The sequence below is a fragment of the Acomys russatus genome, chromosome 18, assembly GCF_903995435.1.
Source record: "Acomys russatus chromosome 18, mAcoRus1.1, whole genome shotgun sequence".
Taxonomy (NCBI): Eukaryota; Metazoa; Chordata; class Mammalia; order Rodentia; family Muridae; genus Acomys; species Acomys russatus.
This window is the reverse complement of record NC_067154.1, coordinates 38,737,034-38,764,462: the sequence shown is the minus strand read 5'-3', so window position 1 is coordinate 38,764,462 and position 27,429 is coordinate 38,737,034. Positions and strand designations below refer to the sequence as shown.

The 27,429-nt window shown below is 35.1% G+C and overlaps 1 protein-coding gene across 2 annotated transcripts in view; it reads left to right on the top strand.

Annotated features, from left to right (window-relative positions):
* Nucleotides 1-27,429, top strand: part of Dach1 (dachshund family transcription factor 1) — a 393,427-nt gene that overhangs the window by 351,413 nt on the left and 14,585 nt on the right. For both annotated transcript variants that reach the window (XM_051160903.1, XM_051160902.1), the window contains 3 exons: nucleotides 3,694-3,841; nucleotides 8,281-8,424; nucleotides 8,880-8,948. In XM_051160903.1, the coding sequence (XP_051016860.1) occupies nucleotides 3,694-3,841; nucleotides 8,281-8,424; nucleotides 8,880-8,948 (361 nt within the window). The remainder of the gene's footprint in view (nucleotides 1-3,693; nucleotides 3,842-8,280; nucleotides 8,425-8,879; nucleotides 8,949-27,429) is intronic.

Sequence of the window (27,429 nt, the reverse complement as noted above, 5' to 3'; positions counted from 1 at the left end):
ACTCTACCAGCATACTCCTACAGCTGATAATCACTTTCAGCAAAGTGGCTCAAAACAAAATTAACTCCAAAAAGTCAGTATCCCTCCTGTATGCAAACAACAAATGGACTGAGAAAGAAACTAAGGAAGCAACATTCTTCATAATAGCCTCAAGTAATATGAAGTATCAGTGTCCAAAGCAAGTAAAAGGCCTGTGTAATAAGAACTTCATGCCTCTGAGGAAAGAAATTAAAGAAGATATCTGAAGATGGAAAGATCCCCCCTGTTCATGGATCAGTAGGATTAGCATAGTAAAATGCCATCTTACCAAAAGCAATCTACAGATTCAATGCAATTCCCATCAAAATGCCAACACAATTCTTTACAGACCTTGAAAGAACAATTCTCAACTTCATTTGGAAAAAAATCCAGAATAGCTAAAACAATCCTATACAATAAAAAAAAAAAAAAAAAAAAAAAAAAAAAAAAAAAAAAACCCAACAACAACAACAACAAAAAAACAAACTTCTGGAGACATTACCATCCATGACTTGAAGCTGTACTACAAAGCAATAGTAGTAAAAACTGCATGGTACTGGCATAGACCCATAGCAATCAATGGAATCAAATGAAAGACCCAGAAATATATCCACAGACTTACAGACACTGATTTTGACCAAGAAGCTAAAAACCATAAAAATAGCACATCATTCAGGACACACTTTGTTATGTAGCTTTCATAAATAAATCTGAATTAAACATACAGTTAGAATAAAGAAACTTTCTCTTGGATAAAACTGGCGTGTCCAGGCCTTGATTTTTATGGGTATTTCTTAATGTCCTCTTGTGCGCTTTTTGTGTTGCAGATGTTGTGGTAAACACTAGAGACGTGTTGCAGAGCTCTACCCATCTCTGCAATTTTAGGAGAAGGATTACCCTTTGGGAAAAAATAAAGATGTTTTAGTTGATGAGAATTTGTTCATGATTAAAAACGTCATTCTTCACTTGAAATCCAATCTGGGCATTAATCATTGTCTTTTACCATTGCTCTGCCTCAGAATAAACCTCAACTATATTTCCTTAGAGCCAGTACCCAACTTTAAACACCCTTTAGAGGAAAAAAAAAACATACTTGAAACTTTCCCCTCTTAAATATAATACAAAATATTGTCATGATGCCATGTCGTGACATGGCCCTTCCAAATGATGCCACATGACCTTTTGTACACTATCTACTTTGAAAAGTAACAGAACTTACATAAATTTGACTTGTAGATTTTGTGAACATTGCTTGCTTTTGCTTTTTCCCAGGTCTACAGAACATGAATAGTCATCCTGCATTTACTTTATTTGGTATTGCATAGAATTTTTGCTGGTACTACATTACCTTTGCATATATGTCAGTTTGGTCCTAGTACAGATGTTTGTTCAGTCTGGATTGCAACTAATGTGAAAGTCAAAGCTTTAAGTTTACTTATAAATAGCTTAACCATAGTCTCTATAGGGCATAGGGTCCTAAAAGCCACTGTTTTTAGACATAATTAGCAGAAATAGGTAATATAACACCAGTGGATAAATTATCAATAACTAGCAAAACGAAAGAGTAAATGTTAATGCTCATAGCAACTTAATTCCTTGCAAACTGCTAATAATAATACAATCACACATTTAGAGTCGGAGCTTAACATTATTCAACATGTTTATTCATAATGATTATTTCATATTTAAGAACATCAAAATATTGTGTTTTGTCACCCAAGGACAATAATAGTTTAATAGTAATTTATTTTAAATGGCTACTGATAATACAACCAATCAACACATTAAGTGGTGCCAACATTGGCATCTTGCTAAATAATCTCTAGACAGTGCACAGGGAGTACATCTTTCAAAAATAAGTCAACAAGAGCAATCAGAGCAGAAAATTAGAATTTGGTATCTTAGAATTAAAATACAGCTAAACTAAAGTTTTAATTGGGGTGATCTGAAAGGGCACTTGATGTAATGATCTCTTTCATTGGTTACTAATTGTTTGTTCCTGATGCAGAATAAACATATGCAGGAATGTTGCTGGGTTCCATTTTTAAGATGGCAGTTTCTTTAGAAACTGTGTTTTATTATTAAACAACAAAACAGTGGGGATGGGAGAGCTGCCTAGAAATATTCTCTTGCTTGTTTTCTATCACACAAAAAAAATTATGCCAGAAAGTTCCAGGTCAAATATAGCACCCAAAAATAATTTATGTGTATGGGAAAAGATAATTAAAATGGCCCAAGGCAGTGTTAAGAGCTACAGTGTTCTGCTGGAGAAAGACACTGTTGCACTCCAAGTCAAGTTGAAGTTGGAATTCTTGATTCAAAGTCTTCACATTGAATCTTAAAAAGGATTGAACCCTTGAGAACATCGAGCAATGGCAAGAATTCTGCTTCCTGTATAGTTCCAATGGCAAATATCAGGCTAGTACATTCACAGACCATGGCAACACACTTTATATTTCGGATACAGCATTCTGTATTTGCTGAGTTCATACTGGTAGAGTTCTTCACTCAAATTTTCCATCATAACTTTGGACCTAAATAACTTACCTGAAAAAGCACATGGGATTTTTCATATCGATATTATGTGCCCATGTTTAATTCTTAAATCTGAAGGAACATCTAAAATTGACAAAAATTACACATCAAAAAAAGTGCATATTCCTACAATAAACTGTAAGGATGAGTCAGTTTTGTTTTCATGAAATGATTTTTGAGTCACTAGACTGTGAATTAGTTTCCTAACTGTCATTATTATATTATTACTGTATTTTGAGTGACTTCATAAAGATAATTGATCGCTAATCTGTTGTTCTATATTCTTTAAATATGTTATCTATCACAAACATAAAACAAAGTGATCACTTAATTTCAATATTTTAAAATTACAGGCATAATTTGTGTTTTTGGAGACAGAGTACTAAATTGTATCAAATATCCTTGCCTCTGCCAAAAACTCCCATTACAGAGGCAGTGTGATGATATAAAGCAGTGAATATATAGGTACCTAATAATATTACTTACTTATGATCTCAATGATAATGGGTAGGAAAGGCTAGTAATATCTATCTGATGGATTTTTCTGGTTAGATTATCGGGAAAGTCCTCTTCTGAATTGTGGCTTTTGGCAAAAGTAAAGGAAAAAGAGAGCGTGAGCCATGTAAAGATCAGGAAGGGGACAGCAAACTTCTTGCAGCGGACACAGACTGTTGAACTGAGGAGCCCACGGAAGATAGCTCTAGAGTGTGTAACCTCGAAAGTTTACATACGAACGAGCTTGAGGACACAGACGGCCCAGCAGGATCACTTAGACAGTGTTGGACAGTTCTTTGTAGAACTGCTTCTCCTTTCTTTTGTCCATTTGTATTTCCTAGGGTGCTTTTGTGTTGTGCTCTTTAACTAAAAAAAAAAAAAAAAAAAAAAAAAAAAAAAAATCTAAATAGTCTAATCAGAATCAAAAGAAGCTATGTGCCATAAATATTGGTTTTCCTCAAATAGCTTATACTGATTTAGAAGTTTTGTGTTTTAGTCGTATATGTATGTCTTTGTGGGTCCTGAAGATATTCATAGGAATTAAGCAATTTGATAAGTGGGCTTTCCTCATTGAAAATAAGTCTAAATAGGGAACAAACTGTGTTTTGGACCAATATGATCAAGCTGAATTCCTTCTTTGTGCAGGGCCTCCTGAAAGTTGCCATAGATAATGCCAGGGCTCAAGAAAAACAAGTCCAACTGGAAAAAACCGAGCTGAAGATGGATTTTTTAAGGGAAAGAGAACTAAGAGAAACACTTGAAAAGCAGCTGGCCATGGAACAAAAGAACAGAGGTATCTGTGAAGCGCTGCACACAGTCTACTGCTTTAAATGAAATGCTTAACAGAATAATGTTGTTCTATGTTTGGTTATTTACTTCTGTTTCTTATTCCTTGCCTGTAACTGCACTTTGAACATCATGAGCTTATCATATTTCTGAGTTCAAATCCACACTATCTTCTGTTTTCTACCTCAGGGGGCTGGATATATCTATCATATCATTCATCATGTAATTTCCACTGCTTATAGAGTTTAAAGAATTCACATTCTTTATGATAAGAATGAGATCTGATAAGATGCTAGTCATGATGAGGACTGTTGTGTGCACTCACAACTACCCTTTGAAAACCTCAGGAGTTAAAGTCATAAAGCTAAGATAGAAAAGACTGATTATTCAAGCAAAGCAGGTTTGGTAAGATATTTATCAGCTGAAATGGAAGCTTGATGAATATCTGAGCAAATAACTGAAGTTAAGTGTTTGTATAATTTTCCTTCTGAATGCTTCATTTTCATTCTACAAGGTCAAGTACATAAAGTACAGACGAAAATGAATTCTTATTGGATAAAAATAATGGTATTATTGATTTGTAAATGGCTTCTATTAAAATATTGTACTGACCATCAATAAATAATCTTGAAGGTCATTCATATTTGTATATTTATCTTATGCATTTATTTGAAGAGTACAGTCAATCTCTTCTTTGCTTCAGATATATGTTCCATAAGAACTACAGAAAAGGGAGAAATACATTTTCTAAATTTTAGAAGTTTCCAGTATAAATTCCTAAACTACCCTCCTATCCTGTTTGATGTGCTTATTTAAAGATCATTGCTTCTGTTTCATTATAAGTCAGGTTGTTTCATTAGACAATACGAATCAATAGCTAGTAGATTTCTGGATTTATTCAGGTTTATTTGAGACACTGTCCATACACCACATAACATGGTTTTAAATAATATTAATTTGCATAGATTTAAGGACTAAACTAATACAAGCATGGTACACACTGATAATAGATATGTTTAAGTGAATAAAGAAGTTTGAGCAAAAAGTTGACTCTGTGGAACCATTTTTCAAGAGATAGCCATGTTTCTATAGGACTAAATGATAGGCCTTAGGATTTCTTTTTTTTTTTTTTTTTCACTTTGTTCTAACTTTTTAAAAATTAATTTATTCAGATTACAACTCAATTGTTATCCCATAACTTGTATCCTCCCATTCCTCCCTCCCTCCCACTTTCACTCTATTCCCCTCCCCTAGGCCTATGACTGAGGGAGACCTCCTCCCCCACTATATGGTCAGAGGCTATCAAGTCTCATCTTGGTAGCTTGCTTAGTCTTTCTTTGAGTGCCATCAGGCCTCCTCATCAAGGGGAGGTGGTCAAATATGGGGCACCAGAGTTCATGTCAGAGTCAGTCTCTGCTCTTCACATAACTGTGGAGAATGTCCTGTCCATTGGGTAGATCAGAGTAGGGGTTTGATATTTACTACTTGCATTGTCCTTGGTTAGTGCAATAGTTTGAGCAGACCCCCAGGTGCCCAATCCACCCATCACCATGTTCTTTTTTTACGTTTCTAGGACCCTCTGGGTCCTTCTATTTCCCCATTTCCTATATTTCTCTTACCTAGAGTCTCAGTAGGATGTCCTCACAACTATCCCAATCTCCTGGTAAGTGAAGACTTTTGTGGGACATGCCTTTTGGGCTAGTGCCCAGTTGAAAATATAGGGGAAATGGACAATTTTCTTGAGTGATTCCACTTGCTCAAAATTAAATCAAGATCAGATAAACAAATAAAATGGTCCTATTAATCCTAAAGAAAAACAAACAATCATTGATAGTCTCTCAACCAAAAAAAAAAAAAGAAAAAAAAAAAAAAAAAAAAAAAAGCCATAGATTTCTAAACTAACCCGTGAAAACTAGCAGAGACTAGCCAGTCAAGAGTTTTTGCCTTCAGTTTTATACCTTTACCCACTAGGGGGCAAAACATCCACAGATCACACCTTGCACCGCCCATTTATTTAACTTCCAATAGTAAGATGAAAGTGATAATTATCCATGCTTACATCCTATGCATGCATACACTGAAGAAGTATATTAACCCTCAGACAACTGGCTCATTCTTATTTTGTGCAATGGTATCAGAGGAAATTGGGTGGCCAATGGCTGGGTGCTATATGCCCAGGTATTAGTGCAACTGTACAAAAATATTTCAAAACTTCTATACCTTAATATGGATAAATATTAAATAATAACATTTGAAAAGGACATGTGAAATTAGAATAAGAAAGTTCTTACAATTTTTATGTTTTTATTAAGCATTTTTTATTTTTTACATGTACATTTATATTATTACACATATATACAATAAACTACCTACAGCAAGAAGAACCATAAAACAATCAGGAATTAAATGTTACAATCTTAGTGTTCTGGCTATTTGTATTTGACAGCCTTGAAGAAAACATCTTTCTTATCTTAGTGCACCTAAAATTCTGAGTGTAAATCAGTATGTAACATATCTCATCATTATCAACATAAAACATCTATCTAGGCCTAGAAGCATCTTAACCCCTAACCAACTAATCTTAAAGAGAAATTCAGACCAATTTATCTTATGAACATTGATTCAAAAATACTCAACAAAATATTCGCAAACCAAATTCAAGTTATTACACTTTTAAATCCAGTAAATTAGCATTAATTTGAATCAATGTTGATTATTTCTCATATAAGAATGTAGCCTATGTCCACTGGGAGTAAATTTATTTGAAATATATGGTACTCAACAGGCAAATGGACTGCCGTCTAGGTGGGGCTAGTGAAGATAAAAATAGGACATGTGGGGATTAGACTGAAACTAATATTTACTACAATTTTCCTAAATTTATATCCCGAATAAATATGAAATTAAAATCATTGTTCTTCAATGGGCATCAAGAAACAGAACAGTTGGTCTTCGTAACTAAAACTGAGATTTTGTCATAGTGATGTTATCAAACATCCACAGTGCTTATTACTTATCCAGAAAGATAATTTTAAAGAACTTATATTTGCCACTACACTGCTAATTGCTTTCTACTTTATGTGTAGATAGAGTAGAAGTAGTTTAATTTTATGAGTGTACATTCTGAGTGTGTATATTGTTATTATTTGTTTATTAACATTAGGCACCACTATTGTAATCATCTAATAGGATAAAATGTATCATAAGCAGCCTCACTATAACAGTTTACTTGTTTATACAAAAACATATTATCAGTAGAACATTAGAACTTCAAGTGAGGCTTTATTTCAACTGTAATTCCAAAAAAATGAAACTGCACCATGTTTTCTTGAAATATGTTATAGTGTTACACATATGCTAGACAGGGATCATTCTCAGAAAAAAAGAACGCAATCATCCAAAGAAATTACTGTTTTTCTATATTCATAACAGAAGGATCCTGTTCCTCATATACATGTAATATTCCTTATTTTCTGAAGTCAGTAGGAGTATTATTTAAAAATCTACTTGGTGTGGTTGTCACTTTCCTTTGTTTACAACATTTGTGGAAGTGCTGCTTCCTAGGACAAGGAGAGACACATACAAACAGTGCACTATCCAATGGGCACTGCAATATCTGAGTCAAAGTAGACACTAGGCCACCAGCTTCATTTGAACAAAGTCCCTGTATCAAGGAGCACAAATATTTACTAAAGTCAGAACCCTATTAAATTTATCTTTTCATAGGATAATTAAATCATTCTTGTAATCAGTTAAGACTAAAATAAAGAATTGGTTTTTATGAACCTACTCTTGAGGATTATTTTAGGTGAAGTTGGGATTTGGGACTTCCTACTTGAATCCAGACTCTGTTCTGCCAGGAGAAATGACTACAGTAAGAATTGTTAATGGCAAAGTTGAAGGATCCAGAAATGGCAAAGTTGAAGGAACCAGAGGATCCTAGAAACCTACAAGAAGAACTTTATGATAGGCAGATTTGGCCCCAGGGGTCCTGCTCAAACTATGGCACCAGCCAAGGACAATACAGGCCATAAACTTTTAACCCATACCCAGATCAAACCAATGGACAGGACATTCTACACAGTTGAGTGGAGAGTGGGGTCTGACTTTCACACGTACTCTGGTACCTCATATTTGACCACGTTCCCTGAATGGGGAGACCTGGTGGCACTCACAGGAAGGATAGCAGGCTACCAAAAAGAGACTTGATACCCTATGAGCATATACAGGGGAAGGAGGTCCCCATCAGTCACAGCCATAAAAGGAGGGGAATAAGGGGGAAATAGGAGGGAGGGAGGAATGGGAGGATACAGGGGATGGGATAACCATTGGGATGTAATATGAACAAATTAATAAAATAAAATTTAAAAAAATGAATTGTTGACCGTTTGTAAATTAACATCATTACAAGCATTCTGAAAAGTAATCTGCATGTCTCTTTTCCAGCCATAGTTCAAAAGAGGCTAAAGAAGGAAAAGAAAGCGAAGAGAAAACTGCAGGAAGCGCTGGAATTCGAGACAAAACGCCGTGAGCAAGCCGAGCAGACACTGAAACAAGCAGCTTCTGCAGACAGTCTCAGGGTCTTAAATGGTAAGATCACGCATGCTTTCTGCATAATCACCTTTGATTTGTAATAACGGAAGGACGATGTGAACATGTGCTTGGGAGTTTGTATATGTCTAGGTCTCACGAGGTATTCAGCAAGTGCTTTATTTCATAGGTTCTTAAGCCATTTTGTTACTTAACCTCATTGCCTGGGACCTGGCATTGTTCTTCTGCTTAACAAAATCCATTTCTACAGAAGAATAACAAAAGGTTAATATCAGAGCTCCTACTCCCGCCCATCGTACAAACAGTTTTACGTTACTATCTATTATTCTCTCACCTTCTGAAAGTTCTTATGGTACAGTTTGGTCAAACCTTCGAAAGATGAAAAAGATGTACATGGTCTTAATTCTGTACCAAGCTAACAGGTAGCTCTTGTTTTAAAAGGAGAACAGGAATCAAATGAAATATATGTCATTCTTACCTCTCTGTACTTTTAGACTCCCTGACCCCAGAGATAGAAGCTGACCGCAGTGGCGGGAGAACAGATGCTGAAAGGACAATACAAGGTAGGAATTTGCAGAGGGCTATAAATCTAGATCTTGCTCTATGAGCTTTTCCTCAGCTTTAGGCCGCTATTCAAGCATGTAGCCTACCATCTGGGCCACATCAAAACAAGTTCAAACAAGGTCAAGTTCATCCTGCTTGTTTATATGAGTGAATTCATTTTATGCTGATAGATTTTCTTTAAATTAACAGGTCATTTCTGTTACTATAATGCAATTAAAAAGGAATAATTAATTTTAAACAATGTATGATTTAATCTTGGACACAGTAAATGTGTTTTATTGAGTGTTCGAAGCACAGTCTAATTCTGGCAGCCTTTAGAATTCCATTCTACATAAGGTTATATACTGCACGAATTGTTTTCAAACATAAACATGTCAATTCACTTTTGTGACAGTTGCTGCAAGGTACATACAAAACAGACAAATTGAATGCTAGAGTGAGAACGATTGCTTAGGTCCTATGTAGATTTTCATATAATCTGTATACTATAATACACATTTTAATAGTGAAGATCTACTAAGCAAGATCATATATAGAACACTAAGGAGGTTAGGTTAAACAGCCAGAAAGCTAGGTAGGTATGGTATATTTTGGAGCTTTTCAGACTGAGCAAAGAACAAAATCAGAAAGCAGCATTTATTTTCAAACACCTATTCTATGCAACAAATTCACTAGCAACACGAATACAGAAACAGGAAGAAGAACATTTGTTTTCTATTCCAAGTAAAGATGATTCTTCAAGGGGAAATCTAAAATGATTAATGGCCATAATCTTGCCAGCTGCTTTTATTTTGCATTCTAAGCTCAATCACTTTTAGGGCATCATTTAATACTAATTGTGTTACTCACTCAATCATCTCCAAAAGTGTTAGCCTTGGCTTAGTGTTTTGTATCATATATGCAATAAATGACTATCCTTTGAAGAACTATTTCTGGGGTATGTTATATTTTTAACCAGTTTTCATTTTTCCTGAGGCTAAGAATATGCTATTAGGAAATATTTTATTGGGTAGAAGATTTTATGGAATTCGTGTAATTTTAGATGCCAAAATCTATCTGATTTTTAAAAGAATGTAAATTTCAGTACAGTTATATGAATATTTAGGATCATATAAAAAGAAGATACATAACAGAAAAAGATTACTCTAACCAAAAAAAACGATTTTCATTATCAGGAATGAGAGCCTTAATATGGGTGAAGGCAATATCAGCCCAAGCCTGTTTACACAGGTATTGTGTGTATGCTACTTCAGATAATGTTAAAATTTCTAAGAAAGTTCCAGACAGCCAGTTTGGCATGATATATACAGTCTTCAGTGTGTATAAATAGCACACATCTCTACACATCCGTTGTTTTTTATTGTTACTATTGAGAACTGACGAAGCTTAAATTTTTCTTTCTTGTCATTGGGAGACATGCCACATGCCTGTGATCCCCTAGTACTCTGGACAGTGAGGCAGGAGGATTGCAAGTGGGAGACCAGCCTGGACTACTTAGTGAAATTCTCTTTTGAAAAACTGAAATCACACCAAATATGCTGCTTATTTGTGCTGACATGGTACACAGGCAACAGAGTTTTGAACATTAGTGAAACTGTGGTATTTTTGTTTTAAATTGTGAAGCTCACATATATCCAGATCTGCCTTGGGATGTAATTAAAATCTTACTACATATGGCTGAATATTGAAAATGCCAAAGTTGTATTGGAGTGATCTACTTATTCTAAAAAAGAAATCATTTTATTTTCTTCCTTTTACTACCAAGAATTAAACCAACTGAATAACATAGTAAACATAATCAAACTGCTTCAAGATTTAGGAAACAAAATGTTCACATAATAATTTAAAACCAAATGTAAGTGGTTAAAAATATTTCTTAACAGAAAAGTCACCCACTTATATTTACTGATTGTTGTTTTCAAAATATAGTTTCTATTCCTAGTGTGTGTAGTAGTATTCATGTTTTTTCTTAATTTTTTTCAAATTATGAGTTTAAAAAGAAAACTTATGATATGAAAAGCTTATACCTATTAATTAGTTTTCTCCTCCTCCACCACCACCTCCTCCTACTCAAACTCTTCCTCCTCCTTCTTCTTCTAGTCTCCTTCTAGTCATTTTAGACCAGGCTAGCCTGGAACTCACAGAGATCTTCCTGCTTCTGTCTCCTGAATGCCAGTATGAAAGGCATGCACCATCACGCCCCACCGCTATCTTTTCTAAAACACTTTAGCTGTAGTTTTCCTGTTTCAGACTTTAAAATCATACCACAAAGAGATTGTTTCCCCCTCTAACTCCCTAAAGTAGCACTAGGTAAGCATTTCCCTTTGTGTTTTTCTTTTGAATATTTTTTGTTTTGTTTTTAACATCAAGACTAAAGGAGCACATTTGGAACGAACAGAAGATAATGAACAGGGAACCAGAGGAACCAAAGAATGATGAGTCAATTTAGTCACAATCTGTCTAAATGCGAGATAGAAAAGGCGGGTGAGAATGAGTCCAAACTCATTCCTCATTTATGAACCACTCTTTGTCATGCATTTAGGGAGATGTGGGCACTTGCGTCTTCAGAGGTCAATAAGGAACAGCAACAGCAGCAGCAGCCACCATCATGAATTGGAAACCCTGCTTGAGCCACAGCTCATCCAGAGTCCCCAAGCCCAGCTGTGGTGCTAGGCTCAGCTGCTCTTGTGTTCCCAGTCCAACCATAACAGCAATCACTGTCTGTCCTAGAACAGACTCATCTTCGTGGGCAAACAAAAAAAAAAAAATCCACAATTATAATCTGGTTATGTATTTTTAAAACTTTAGCCATAAATAACACCACACTTGGCATTGCGGTTAGTCATTTAGATTTTGGGTGCTTAATGACTACTCATATGCCAGGTGATTACTCTCAGAGAAGCACCTCAGGTAGATTAGGCCTTGTCTCACAGCCATTTTATATCACCGTTTCTGTAAAAGCAAAATGAGAAATAAGGAAACAGAGTGGTTTAGGAAATATTTCCAAGGAATAAATTTCCTTAATCATTTAACTTTTCTTGACTAATGAGGTAAATCTGCTTATGGTGCACAGGGAAAAATTCTGCGTTGCTGACATGGCAAAGAACTAACTCAAAATTCATGAGTTTGGTTGAGATTGCAAATGCAGAGGGAATATCCAAATATTTAAAAGGAACTTGTTTCAGGGTCTGATTTGCATTGCAATTAGTCCTTCCATGCTGTGCATAGTAACAGATAGCCATCATTTAATTCCTGTTGGAGTTTGAAAAGCTTACTCTACTTTATGTTTTTATTACTGTCTTTTGAACATATACACAGAATTCATATAAATATTCAATACGTAGTTTTTGAGTCAGATAAGAAATTTGCTCTCAAACTTCTCTCTACTTTCACATTCAAACACATGCCCACTGTATATAGACAAACCAATCACTTGATAGCTTTGTTTAAATCCTGTGCCTGTGTTGCTCTCTCTCCCTAGCCAGAAACGTTTTGGATGATTTCATCATATACGTTTTGAAATCTCATAGAATTTCTCAAACCCACTTAGACATGTTTAGCTGCATGAGATTATAGTACATGATTTCTTATTTTGTTGCCTCACAAGGAACTCAAAGTTCAGTGCACCAACCTGGCTTCCGAGTGTACTTTCCCCTAGTCAAATCTGTCTTCCTTAATACACACTAAGGGTGAACTGCGGCTGACGTTGCTCTCCAGCTTATCTTCATCCTACTGCACAATGACACCTCCTGTCTCTCTATGTTCCTAGCACAGTGGAACTTTTATTGTTCTTTTCTTAATAACCACACTGAATTTTTTTTTTTTATAACTACAAGGGACACTTATAGCCTTCGTGGCAGACTCACCTTCCTCAAAGTCTCCATTTAAAAGTTACTGTGTCTAAGAGTACTTCCCTGGTCTCCCTGTCTCACACCCCTGGAGTTTCTACTGGCAGCTCAGAACGTATCTCTTCTCTTGGAGCAGAAACATCTGTTTCTCCTCAGGACCACGCTGTGCCTTTGCCAGCTCTGCATCTCTGCTTCCTCCTGCTGGAGCAGCATCAGGGCCCTTAGCATCCAGTGCGGTGACTGTGGCCCTGTTGTCTGGTGCAGTATTGGGCATGAGTAAGGCTCACGGCTCATCCTCTGAGGCAAATAATAGGGCACTGACAGAGAAGACTAATGTTAGATATTGTATATGTGAACATCCTTCAGGGATTATATTCCACACTTCAATTGGAGAAACTGATAGGAGGAAAAAAAAGGATGACATGATTCTGACTAAAAAAGTCAGACATTAAAATTTTTCTCAGAGCCAACGTTTTCATGTAATGCCTGGGTGAAATTACAGATTTGTTTTTGTTTTTGTATTTATTCTTTCTATTTTGACATCAGATTTAGACTATGTAAATATTTATCTATATACACTACTCTATTTTAAATTCCTATTTTGTTATCCTATAGCCAGAGTTACAAAGAATTGCATTTTTGTTGTATACATTAAACTCATCAATTTAATTTTTACCTAAAAATAGTTGAATATTGAATAATATACCACCTGCAAATTCTAATGTAATGACCTGTAATCATGTATCTTAGTTTTCATATTTATATGTAGAAATATTCCAAAATGTCTCAAAGCTTTTACTTCCCTAATAGCAGATTTTCTTTTTCATTTCTTATGTAATATCTTGCCATTTTAGGCAAAATGGTTATTTAATTCAATGTAAATATGAGCTGTATTTCCTCTGACATCTTACTCTATCTGTAAGTTATGCTTACAAAATCTTGACTTGACTTGAAAGTACATCTCTTTTATTTATATCCAATAGCCATAATCAAAACTACTTGGCTTTTTATTCTCTTTTTGACTGATCTCAGATCACAGAAAACCAAATACTAGTCCAATAAAAACACATAAAAGGCTTGCCTTTGCATTCACAATCTTTTTTTTTTTTTTTTTCAATTTAAAAATATCTTCTTTCGGCTTTCTAGATATTTGAAGATGCATGCTGACTTTTTAAATTATTCATCTATTCAACAAATACATCTTAACATTGATGTTATGCCAAGCACACTTTCATGATGTTATTGCCTTAGTATTGGGAAAGGACTTTAAGATAGAATGAAACTCTTTGTTGTACGAAGGAGGAAACTAAGGCTTCATGAGTGTAGGTGGCTTATAAAAGGTTGCAGCAAGAATTTGTCTGTTAGAAATGTTCTCTGTTCCAGTTGCGTGATATTATCAGTGTATTTTCTTCCTGAGTGCTTGGAGATTATGGTTGTTTAATGGTGTCCTCTCTTTTTTCTTTAAAATAGAGGATTGCTACTTGACTGATTGTTTCCAGCTACAAAGTATCACTGTGCAAACACTGCATAGATGTGTGTGTGTGTCTTTATGTGTGTATGTGTATTGTGTGAATGTTGTGTGTGTATTGTGTGTATGCATAGTTTATGTGTGTTTGTGTGCGTATGTGTACAAATATTGTGTGTATGTGTACTATACATGTGTGTATAATGTATGTATATATGTATATATGTGTGTATATGTGTGTGTGTTTTTGTATGTGTGTGTGTTCTTACTATGTCATAGGCTGATTAAGCTTCAACCTCCTGTGTGCTGGCCTCCCACACCATGTTAAGCTTGAATTTAAATGTGCTATCAAGTTTTGTATTGCATTAAATGTTCTAGCCTGCAGAAAATATCCTACTAACACATTATTTTTCATTTAGACTTTGGATATTATGCGTTTAATATGTATGTGTACGTTAGTAAGTAAGTAGATGGTCAGATCTTCTAGTGTGTGCATATTCTAGAGAAATAATTTAAAGTAAGACATATTCCTACTGGCTCAAAGCCTGGAGGTTTCAGGCTACGATGATGGGGAGGGAAACACAAAGCTGAGATTATCTGCATGGGAAGCCTGAGAAGAACAGAGAAGGAACCCTCAGGGGAACAGTTTTCTCATTTTCCCTCCTATTCAGTCTATGCAGGCTCCCAGCGGCTTGTAGTACTAGTGTTGAAGACATTCTGGAAGGATCCTGTCTTTGGTTACTCCTTGCTGGAAACAGGTTTACAACACACCTTGACATGCACTGAATCAGTCTTCAGGGCACTTTTCAATTTAACCAAGTCAACATTTGAGATTCGGCAGTAGGCTTAAGAATGAATGTTTATGGAGCCACTTCTCCTGTCTTATATCACATTCCAATAAAAAGGAAAAGCAAAGGGAAAGATCAGAGGGGCTAATTAACTCTTTGATTCTACCAGTTTGTTATATTGTTTGGAATTATATTGCACAGAAATTAAGATTTGCGAGCCCAAAGAAGATTCTTTCTCACGTAAATCACAGCCTGGACTTACATATTTCCACCTCAGGGTAAATATTTCTAGCCCTGTCTCTCGTTTCAAGTAGCCACAATGCTGTGAGTGAATTAAATTTGTTACTAATAAAATCCAAAATTATTTGCTAATATAGAATGGTTTAAAATGTAAAGCATTAATTTCTTTCTTGCTCTTTGCTCTTTCATGAGATATTATGCATTTGTTGTGCTTATAATCATTTTTGCACACTAAGAGCACCTCATTCTAAACAAAGTAGCAAAATTTTTTTAAATTAATTATTACTTAAATAAAAGACTCATCTTCATCCCCAAAACTTAGCATATAGTATATTTATGATAAACAAAGCACCACTAATAAATACAATTTCTGGTTATTGTCCTGGCTAATATTTTATCAAATTAACACAAATGACAGTCACCTCTGAAGATGTACTCTAAATTGAGAAAATGCCTTCATAATTCTAGCCCTTAGGCAAGTCTACCATGCATTTTATTGATTAATAATTGATATGGGAGGGCCCAGCTCATTGTGGGCATTTGGTCTTGAGTTGTATAATAAAGCAAGCTAAGTACTCCCTGAAAAAGCAAGGGCATAAACCACACTTTTCGGTAGCTTCTGTCTCAGTTCCTACCTCTAGTTTTCTTTCTTGGCTTCCCTCGATAGGCTATGACCTAGTATGTGAAAATCAAATGAATCCATTCTTCCCCAAGTTGCCTTTGGTCATGATGTTTTATCACAGCAATAGAAATCCTAACTAACTGACGTACCTTTGGTTTCTTATGGGTTGTGTATTTGAATAGAGGTTGTTAAAAAGCAGCCCTAGACTTGGAGTTCAACAGCGCTTAACTGAAGCATCCTTAAATATACAACTTTAAAGGTCTCCATGGTGATGTAAGTCGGATTTGATTGTCATATACTTGCTCTCTGAAAATTCCCTTTCCTGTACCTGAAAACAAACCTCTGAGTTTCATGTGGGAGTAGAGATTGCTGACATAGCTCACAGAATCAACAGTGCAGAAATGCCAGGATTTCTCCAAGACTTCAGGATCTGTTTTGCTATTTGTCACCTTTTAACAAACCTCAATCTCATGGGCTAAAGTGAATATTAAATAAAGTGATGCCTGGAAAGCACTTGGCATCTTTAAGGCACCAGGCCTAACACAGGTGTGTTCTAGCAGTTATTAATTCCAAATATTAAATTTGATTATTATGAAGTAACACATTTACTATATAGTTATAATCTGGTAATCCCTAAAGCTGTTACTCTTGTAAAATAAAATTTAAATTTCCATGTTTTGAAAATTGGTCGTTTTTTAGTACACGATTTTTAATTTGTCCCATCGTAAACTGTTTGTTTAGAGTTACAAGAAAATAATGTAGCTACCTAAATCAAATTTTCCATATTAAGATATGTTTGAAATAAAAGAAAAGAACAGACATTGTAAAATCAAAACAAACAAATAGTTATAATAGCCTATGATTTACACCTAAGTCTTGGCATCCATTTTTGTATAATCTCTCCTGTTGAGTCACTTGGAAATAAGTATCATCTTGAGAATTTCCTCATCCATATTCATCATCTATGAATGTATGTATTAGAATTGTATTTCCTGAACAAAACAAAGCAATAACAAAATTGCTTTTAGTCTTCTGGTACTTACTTAGGGCATTTGATGTTATTTCAACACAGCTAATTAATTTAAGATGGCATTGATTAAGCTAAACAACAGGTGATGTTGATTGTAGGCAGTACACAATACACAGTCTATGGTTCCATACTTGTGAGTCAATGACAACTACTCATTTAATTAGGATCTTATGGGTAAGCATCAAAACATTTCAGGGATCAATATGTATTTCTTGAAGTATTATATTAATGTTTACTTAAACGTCAGTATTTACTTTGCTATTATTTGAATATTAAATATTAAAATTAATTTTCTGTGAACATCCATAAACTCCAAGTGCCAAAATCCTCTTCTAAATTTTTCTTGGGAATACCTTCTTTTACTTAAAGCAATCACAGAAAATTATTCTTAGTAGGCATTAACTGTTGTCATATTATATATATTATTGTTATTTAATATTATATCCTATTATTTGTGGTCATATAAAAATTTGTAATATATTGGATATTATTTTTCTTGCAAAAATAATGTAATGAAAGATTAGCGCTATGTGAATATATAGCAATTATATGTGACATGTTTCTGAAAATTCCAAGTTAATCTTGACTCACAAGTTTACAGAAGGAAATGGGCATTGTGCAAGTAAATATTTATTAATATTGAAGCAGCATGCTTAACATAGAACTAAACTGTTTTAAATAATTGGAGTCAATTGGCTTGTTTGTAAATTCATTTATGATAGGGCTTTAATGCTGGATGAAGACCTGAAATAAAAGGAAATGATAAGTGGAAATTGGGAACGATATTAACAGTGAACTCTCTTTTTTAATATATTTTATTAATTTATTCATATTACATCTCAATGGTTATCCCCTCCCTTGTATCCTCCCATTCCTCCGTCCCTCCCATTTTCCCCTTACTCCCCTCTCCTATGAACTCTTAAAGATCAATTCTGTGTCTACTATGTTTTAGCATCATCATTGCTAAAAGTGATAGAGTGATTAAGCAAAGCATACCAATAAAATTCTCAGCTAATCATAATGTATAAAGCATAGCACGCATCTGTTTCAACACTATTGAATAAAGGGGGACATATAGGAATTCATGATGAATAAAATAAAATCACCTTTGTAAGAAAGTTTACAGTGAGCTTTCAGCAAACACTATGGTCAATATGGAATCATAACATGTGTGTACACATCATATCATCCAGAGCATCTTAGTGTTGATGACAAGGCATGCGGCTGAACAATGTGCCCAAGAAAAGTATTTAAATAAGACTCTGGAATTATAACAGTAAGTGTATAATTTTAATTACTGACACTAAAAATATGAAATAATTTAAGAATTTTATTAAGGTTAATAGAGTTTTTTTAATTTTAGTAGAATATTATTTTCATATATATGATAAACTTAGTTAAATATTTGTGTTTACTATTTTAAACTTCTATTATCACAGAGGGAAATTGATGAGTACTATTACCAACTTTTTGTTTATTGACGATAGTACTGTAAAAGATGCATATAATTCATGTCACTGGATTTGTACTATTCACTATCAGACACTAGGTCACGGCCTTCCTCTTGCTTTATACTAGCCTGAACATCTAAAGGAACTTTAAGAAAAAAATGATTTCTTTAAAAATATACCATGAAAGGAATTTATTATATTTGAGTGTCATAAGTGTGGTCTTTAAATATTTCAGTTACACACATTCACTTAATATGAAATAACTATGGAAAAATTTAAAAATTGACACACAAACAAATGGTTTTGGAATGTACACTATCAACCTGAATAGCATATGTCATTTAGACATTCGAAGCATATAACACCCCTTGATCCCGACACTCAGGAAAAAATTAAAACATTATCATTTAGACCATAAATATAAAAAGCTTATGGTGCGTTATTCCACCTCCCATGGTCAGGGACAGAATGCAGACATGCCACAATAATGTTTTTTTTATTTCTACTGTTCGAACCATATTAATGAGAACATCATTTTGGAGAACTAATTATTTCTATTTGTCTTGTGTCACACTTTCTAATTCCCCTATATTAGCACAGCCAAAGCAAATTAATTGCTTTTCCAGCAGTTGAACCTTGTCCAAGAATGAGCTCACATTCCATTCCAGTTTCCCTGTTTGTGGGAGTGCATTGTGTCAAAAATTTCTCTTGATACTAAACAGAGTCTCAAGAATACCTTTACCAATTTCTGTGTGCTCACTTGATGGAATTTATAAGTTTAAGTGACCCGCCAGGAAAGATAAAGTTCTAAGCTGCAAGATTATACATCAAAACAGTTAAAGTGAAATTAAAATTAAATGAATGAATCTCAGTGAAGCAAAAAAAGCAGTAATTAATGGTTCCCTTAATTGTCTTCATAAAATATTTGCATGGGTCTAATTTGCATAATTTGCATGTATTAATTAATCTTTCAAAGGAATTTTGTGCTGAGAGAAGCCAAAAAATCTCTTTGTTTTATTTAAGATCTAATGAAATATTTATCTTCTTTAATGAACTTCTCATCTTCATTAAAACAAAAATTGCACAAGTTTGTATGTTTTAAATGTTTTTATAATTGAAGTATTCAAAAAATCTCTTTAGACTTATAACAGCTGAAAAACAAACACATTATTTAGCACCCAGTATCATTTCAACAGCACTTACACTTTAAAAAAGAACGTTCAATCACACTTTCAAAAAGGTGGCAAAACATTTGGTAAATGAAAATTGCTCTTTATTTTGAAAAACTACGACTTATATTACCTATGTTATTTTTATTGCTGAAATACAAGTCAACAGAGGTACAGATAAGCAAAATCAATATGGCTGAAAATATTTTAGCTAGTTCAGAGACATAAGTCCATTAAAATTCACTTTTATATTTGTAATGAGTGCTGGGTGGACAGTATTTCCTGGCAGAACATACTCAGCTTCAGCTTTACTCTAAATGTGTCTACTGAATAACTTCATAAGGGGTTTCTGCTCTCACAAACTGAGGGGGCACAGTGAAAACCAAGAGACGTGCCTTGGAAGGGTTGGAATCCAAAAATCTCTATCTAGTGCCAAACCATATCTATTCATGGGAACCGAGAGAAGGTGAGGAGAGGGCATGGAAGTTAGAGACAGAAGAATGGAGGAACGGTGGCGATCGGTCCCAGGCATCCATCCTTTGTGCTGCAGCCCTGTTACAGGGTACTTATAAACGAGTTCAGTTCTAACAGAGCTGAAGGTATATGAAGTGCTTTTCATCTTTTCTTTTTTGTTTTTTAATCTCTATGGCAAGCTCCTTTGACATTTGAGGAAACTGAGGCATATCGACACATATCCACACACACTGAGATCAACACGAGGTTCAAGATCTGAGTCTCCTTTGTTTTCCTAGGCCTTGATTTGTTGTATATGACACCCTCCTTTTTATATCACCATTCTTTACGAAGTAGCTTTGAGTCACTAGATATAGCCCAGATAGTAATGATGGCATAAATGTGTAAGGATTAGTATTCAAAATGCAAACATATAATTCTTTTCATGTAAAGTTTAGTAACACGATAAAATGAATTAAGTTGACTTGGGAGCTCCTGTGGACCTCATTTTTTAGGGAAAAGGCATTGGCTAAAGCCATTTCATGCTCTGGCACTGTCTTAATTTACATTTTAAAGAATGTTTTCTAAGATAAAACACAGTTTATTTTTCTTTATAGTAAAGAAAAATCTAATTATTTATGGGGTGATTAGCAAATCAGTTATAAAATGCTTCTAATAGGGAATTTATTTGACACCAACATTGTTTATTAAGCTGAATGCAAAAGGATTAAAATTAACATAATGTAAATTAGTGCCAGGAAAGCAGTAGTGAACTAAGAGTACACTCTAATGTCAGTCATGTTGTGGCTTTGGGATTTCCCTTTAACAGCAAAGATCTGTCCCTCTGCTGGTGTTCTTATAGCATCAGGATGTCAAAACATTCATTAGTTTTTTTAGTGTCAGCACGTGTGTGATGTGTCCATAGTCTGTGTACACACATACATACAGACTCTAGCTCCTGAGTGGCTGGATTCACATCCTCACGTTTCTGGTCATTCTTGGTGTTATGCTGACTGTGTGAGGAAATCGTTGTAGTTTTTCAGATCCTCTGTCTCTAAATCTCCGGCAAATATAGGATTATTTACTATACAGCCCTGCTCTACAGCTGGCACAAATTAACATACACTGAGAATTCAGGAGGGTGCCTGGGAGAAGCCATGTGGAAACTGTTGGCTGTTTTAACAACTAGACACAATTTTCAGGTTTTGAAATATTACACATTTCTTGGAAGGGATAATTCTTAAAAGAAGTTCTCCTAGCCAATGAAAGCATTTTCCTCCGCACATCCCTCAGACTTTTATTTAAGGCACTATTTAAGCGGACAGATGGAAATGGTGCATACCAGACTTTCCAGGGCACTTAAAACTTTCACAACAGAGTGTGACTATCGCTATTTATGTCAATTTTAAAAATATAGCTTAAGAAGATTAATTTGTACGCACAAATTATGTGTGAATACTTTTAATTAAATAAAAGATAAACTACTCTTTTACTCAAATTTAAGATGGAAATGTTAGAGCGTCTTAATTTTTAAATTATATTTCAGCAAATCTCTGTTAATATGATTTGTATTGTCATACAGTGTGGAGTAACAACACACTCTTCTAATTCATATATAATCACACTCCTGAGGTAGTAAATCTCCAAACAGAGTTCCACTTAAGCTTACTAATTATACCTATAAAACGATGAATGATGGCTACAAATTATTGGATCTGACTCTCATTCTTTATTTATTTCTCCCTAGGAGAAAGAGCGTTAGATGGGGAGATTTCTAACCATAAATTATTCCCATATGTATTCAGGTGTAGTGTGTTTAACTTTGATTCTATGCTATGGTTTTACATTTAATTCTGAAGCCTATGAAGTCTTGGTGGTAGAATTAAGAAGTCGATGTTTGCTCATCACCATCATAAAATATTAGCTTGTATTAATAATTGTAATGTCTTTATTTTTTTTTTAATGGCCTGCTGTGGCTAATACAGATTTAGGCCTATCTGAATTTGAGTTATTATAGTCATGGCTGGCTTTACTAAGTAGCTCCACACAAGCTTTCACTTCCACAATCTCCGCTTTGCCCCACATCGTCGCTAATGAAAATGAACTTCGTAGGTGAGTAGAAACTAGATCGGAGATGACCCAAGAGCAGAGCAGAGTACCGGACACAATTGATCTTTGCTGCCTAGGTGCTGCTGGTGGTCTAACAGTGCCATATATTTTCTAAAGGAACTCAGAAATTCATTTATAAAGTTACATTGTAGAATCCTGCACAAGATGCGGGTTTATGTACTCTCAGAAAATCATAAAATTACAACCAAGGAGTCAGATCTAGCACAGCACATAAACAAATTAAAAACAGCACTGACTTATAGGCCGAGAACAGCTGGCAAATGCTCTTTGATTGAGGCCAGTGCTTCTGTGTCTTGCTAGCTCTGAGGTCAGGTGTGCTTACGATGCTATATGAAAGCCCATGTTCCTACACCATCCTTTACACATATGTGGTTCAAGTTACTTTTGCCATGTGATACGCTTAGCAAATGTAAATATTTAAAAAAAATACAAATGTCCATGTGCTCACTCTATGGCTCACAAGTAAAAGCTCTTGCCAGCAAGCATGATGTCCTGTGTTCTATCCCCAAACTCCACAGGGCAGGAAAAGAAAATTGACCTCTGCCTACTTGTCCATCTTTAGGGACATGTCTGCACACAAGCATGCATACACACATGCTCACACACTCACACACACACACACGTACACACACATGTACACACACATACTTCATTCCCTGACATATTTACACAAACCCCCAACACACACCTACCCACTCACCCCCAGCACACAAACACACAGTCACTCCCACCAGTAAGGGAATACAATACAATTTTAAACAAGAAACATCCATGAATTATTCAAAGTATTCAAAATTACTAGAATTAAAAGAAATTATATGGAATATTTTAAAGAATTTACTACTTTTCTACTATTTTTTCCCCAAGATTACATGATAAATGTGTCCTATAAGCAAAAACATGTGACAAAGTCTCAGTGAGTGTAAAGGTACTAAACATGACAGACAAAATAACAAATATGCTCATTGCTGGATATCATGTCCTGTGAAATAAACCTGTCTTCGTATGTAGGATGTCAGTGATGGGAGTGACATTTGCACTGACTTTTCCAAGAGCTACTTATAGCAGAATCAAAATCTGACAATACTTAATTCTCTCTCCATATCAGGTACTTTATTTATACACTCTTACAACTTGATTTACACATACAAAAAATTAAAATATAGACAAAAATTATTGCTTCTTTTTGGATTAATGTCACCAACGAAGGCACCTGGTCACATTTAATTGGATTTGTTTCAAGTTAAACTAGAAAGATCCCTCATCACGACTCTCAGAAATGCACCCTTCTTCAGTCTAATCAAGATCATCTAACTGGCCATAATTGATGGCCACCTATTCAGAAGTCATGCAAACCCCTGTGGAAGATGAGCTGTCACAACACACAGTTAAACAACACTTTGTTTTAAAAATAAATCTGGGAATAGCACGAGAGACTACCGTTTTGAAACCAATAGTTTCATATCTACTGAAACTTATCAACACACTACTTGAAAAAAATATTCATAAGATGTAACTACCCAGGGAAAATATTTATGAAAATTATATGGGTGTGGTGATAAATCAACATAGAAAATGTTAAACGTTGTCTACTGTTTCTTTATTTAAATATCAGTTTAGCTACAATTTTGGTTCTTCATTTCTGACAATCCCATAGGAATTCACTTCCTAAAGTATTGTGCAAATATTTAGATTGGTAATTGACTACTTGGATCTGGAATGCAATTCTTGTTTGTCTTACTTAGATTAGTATTTCAAAGTATAGTTGTATTCATTTGTAAGAAAAGTGGTTAAAAACAAATATACTGAAAACCCAAAATCCACAGAGAAAGCCTGGAAACTTCACAAATTAGTAAACAGATTCCTTTACAAGCTATCTTTATGAAATGAAAGATATGCAAAAAGAATGGGTGGAGCCCAGGGGTTCTGCTTGATCAAAGGCACCAACCAAGGACAACACGTGCAGCCATCATCAAACCCCTACCCAGATCTAACCAAGGGACAGAACATTCTCCACAGTTAAGTGGAGACTGGGGACTGACTTTCACAGGATCTCTGGTGCCCCATATTTGGCCATGTTCCTTTGTTGGGGAGGCCCAATGGCACTAGGAGGAAGGATAGCAGACTACCAAGAAGAGACTTGATACCATAGCACCATACTCAGGGGGAGGAGATCCCCCTTGGTCACAGTCATAAGGAAGGGGGATTGGGGTGAAAGTGGGAGGGAGGGAGGGAGGAATCGGAGGATGTATGGGACGGGATAGAAAATGGGATGTAATATGAATTATTTTATTTTTCAATAAAAATGTTAAAAAAAAAAAAAAGAAAAAGAGACTTGATACCCTATGAGCATATACAGGGGGAGCATATACAGGAACAGTCATAGGGGAGGGGAATAAGGGGAAAATGGGAGGGAGGGAAGAATGGGAGGATACAAGGGATGGGATAACCATTGAGATGTAACAAGAATAAATTAATAAAAAATTAGAAAAAAAAGATATGCAAAAAGATTCCCAATTGTTTTGTTCATGTTAAATATATAACAAAGGGAGGAATTTTGTTTTCTTTTGTTTCAATTTTCTTTTTGGTGTTAGGCAGTTGTCCTTTATCTTTTAAAGATTTTTTTTTTTTTTTTTTTTTTTTTTTTTTTTTGGATGAGAGCCTGGCCTTTAACAGCTGAGCCATCTGGGGTGGAGCTTTGTGAGAATATTCTCATCAACCTGTGCATGCCGATTGAAGATGTCATTTTTTTCGGATCTTATTTAGGCAGCCACGTTGTTGCGTTTCCTGGGTACAGCTCCCCCACCAAGTATAGGAGACACTATTTCACAGAGGACATGCTCTGGCTCTCAGAGTGTTCCTGCCCTCCTGCTCCAAGATGTTCCCTGAGTCTTAGGTATAGGGATTAGGACGACTTTTTCTCTTAAACTTGAGTCCACGTTGCTGATGAAACTGGCTTAGAGATAAGCCAGTCTTCTCCGAGAACACTGACTGCAGAAATCCAGAACACAACCCTTGGCGAAGAGTGTAGGGAGGGTGACCCAGCCTTTCCTGCACTCACCTGCCAAGTCAGTCATGGCTTTGTATGTAGACACTTCCCTGGGATATGGGGTAAAATATAGAAACTGTTTTCTCATACTTCTTGCTTGCTTGTTTCTGTAAGGCTAAACATCAAACCAAGCTCCTTTTGAATTCTAGACAAGCAATGTACGATTAAAGCTACTCTTCTGACTCACTCGTGCTTCTAAAAAGGTGACTATCCCAACAGGATCATGGAGAGCTTGGGGTAATTCCAACCACAGGAAACAGAACAGAGCACTGGGGACCACACTGTTTAAACATTCCTATATAAGTGACAGAAAATGGATGCTCTGGGACAAAAAAGCACAATAACTAGTTGAAAAAAAAAGGATCTATTTATTTTAGATGGAATATTTGTTCATACTATTTCTGCAATGCGTAATATTACCAATAGCTCTATAGACTTCTAAATACTATTTTTCATTATTGTCGGTGTTTATAATTTTGGAATGTAATGTGAGCAATATGTAAATACACAATATCACAATTTCTCTACTTAGTGCTTACTTTTATTTTTTTCCACAGATTTTTTAAAAAATGACAACAGATGGTAAATTAATACAGATTAGAGAGTACAATTACTGAGCACAAAACTCATTCAGCTATCAGACTGGAAAAGCATCACCTAATAAGTCAGTCTAATGGTATGGCTAAGAACTCTTGGTCCCACTGTAACGGCGCAAAGTTATCTGACAGCACATCTTCATCCCAAGCCTTAGTCAGTGCCAGAACACCAGCACGCAGCCAGCAGCACCAGTGACTAAAAAGTCTAACATTCAGTAGTGACATCAAGGGACATCTCCGTACTATGTTCACTATTCAAAATTCAGACAATATATGTGAATGTTCTTCGCACACTGTAAAGAGCTGTGAAGGAGTTGTTAGCTATTACTAAAAAGTCAATGAGCTCTTACAAGAGAAGGAAGACTAGCTTCTATAAGGGGCAAACATGACTTGCAAAATATCTTTTGAAAAAAGAAAAAAAACCAGACACATATACTCATTTTTAAACTTTTTTTTTTTTTAACTTTTACAGGGAAAGAATTGATGATTCCTTGCCTCTATGTTCTGTGTCACAGTATGAGTTTTGAAAAGCATATGAAACGATTAAATCAACCTGGTCAATACTTGTATAACCTCAAATGTTTCAAATTGTTTTCTGATGAGAACAGTTGGAATTTAGTGTTAATACTGTGAGAATGTATAATATCCTGTTGCTAGCTGTAGTTACCTGGTATACAACACACACACACACACACACGCACATCCACACACACACTTCTTATGTTAGACTTTAACCCCTTGGACCATGACTTTCTAATATCTACCAGTGACCTCAGACTCTGTAACATCCATTCTACTTGCATGAGTCATTAGTATTTTATATTCCACATAAGTTAGGAAACCTCAATACAAATATGGACTGTCTTTTCTGTTGGAAAACTGCTATGAGCATGGGGCAAAACCTGTACTGTGCTCTATATACCTCTTAACAGGACATTGGAGAAAACTGCCTTTACCTTTCTCAGCATTTATTAATAGAGTGTAGTGAGTGTGAGTCCATGAAATTGGATGGGTAAGGGGGTGAGGAGTATGTGGGCGAACTTGGGGACTGGAAACAATATGATCAAACTGCAGTGTATGTATACTTTTAAGTAAAATATTTTAAATAAAAAAGAGAAACATACAATTAGTGTTTATGTATCAGAGTTAAACTTGGAATACTATTTATTTATTCCACCCACTTAGTCTACAGGGGCAAAGTTGTCTTCCTTCTGAAGTAATACATGTGTGCATAGACTCAAATTTTTTTCCTTATCAATTCATCTTCTGATAGACATAAGTTAATTTCATAGTTTGATGATTGTGAACGAAGCAGCAATGAATATAGGTGGAACACTATCATTTTGGTTAACTGATTTCAGACCTTTTGCACTAGCTCTCACAAGCGTGATTGCTGTGTCTTATCATAGCTCTCTCCAGTTTCATGAGGAACCTCCCTAGGACTTTTTGTTGTAGCTGCATTAATGTAAAGTCCCATCAATGCTGAAACAACGTTCCCTGTTCAACATGGAAAATACGTATTATTTTTGTTTTTTGTTTCTGAAACTTATTCTGAATAGTTTGATATGACTTTGCGGTTTAGCATGTTTTCCTAATAAGTTTCATTGTACAGACCTTTGAGACAGGCTACAGATTATGT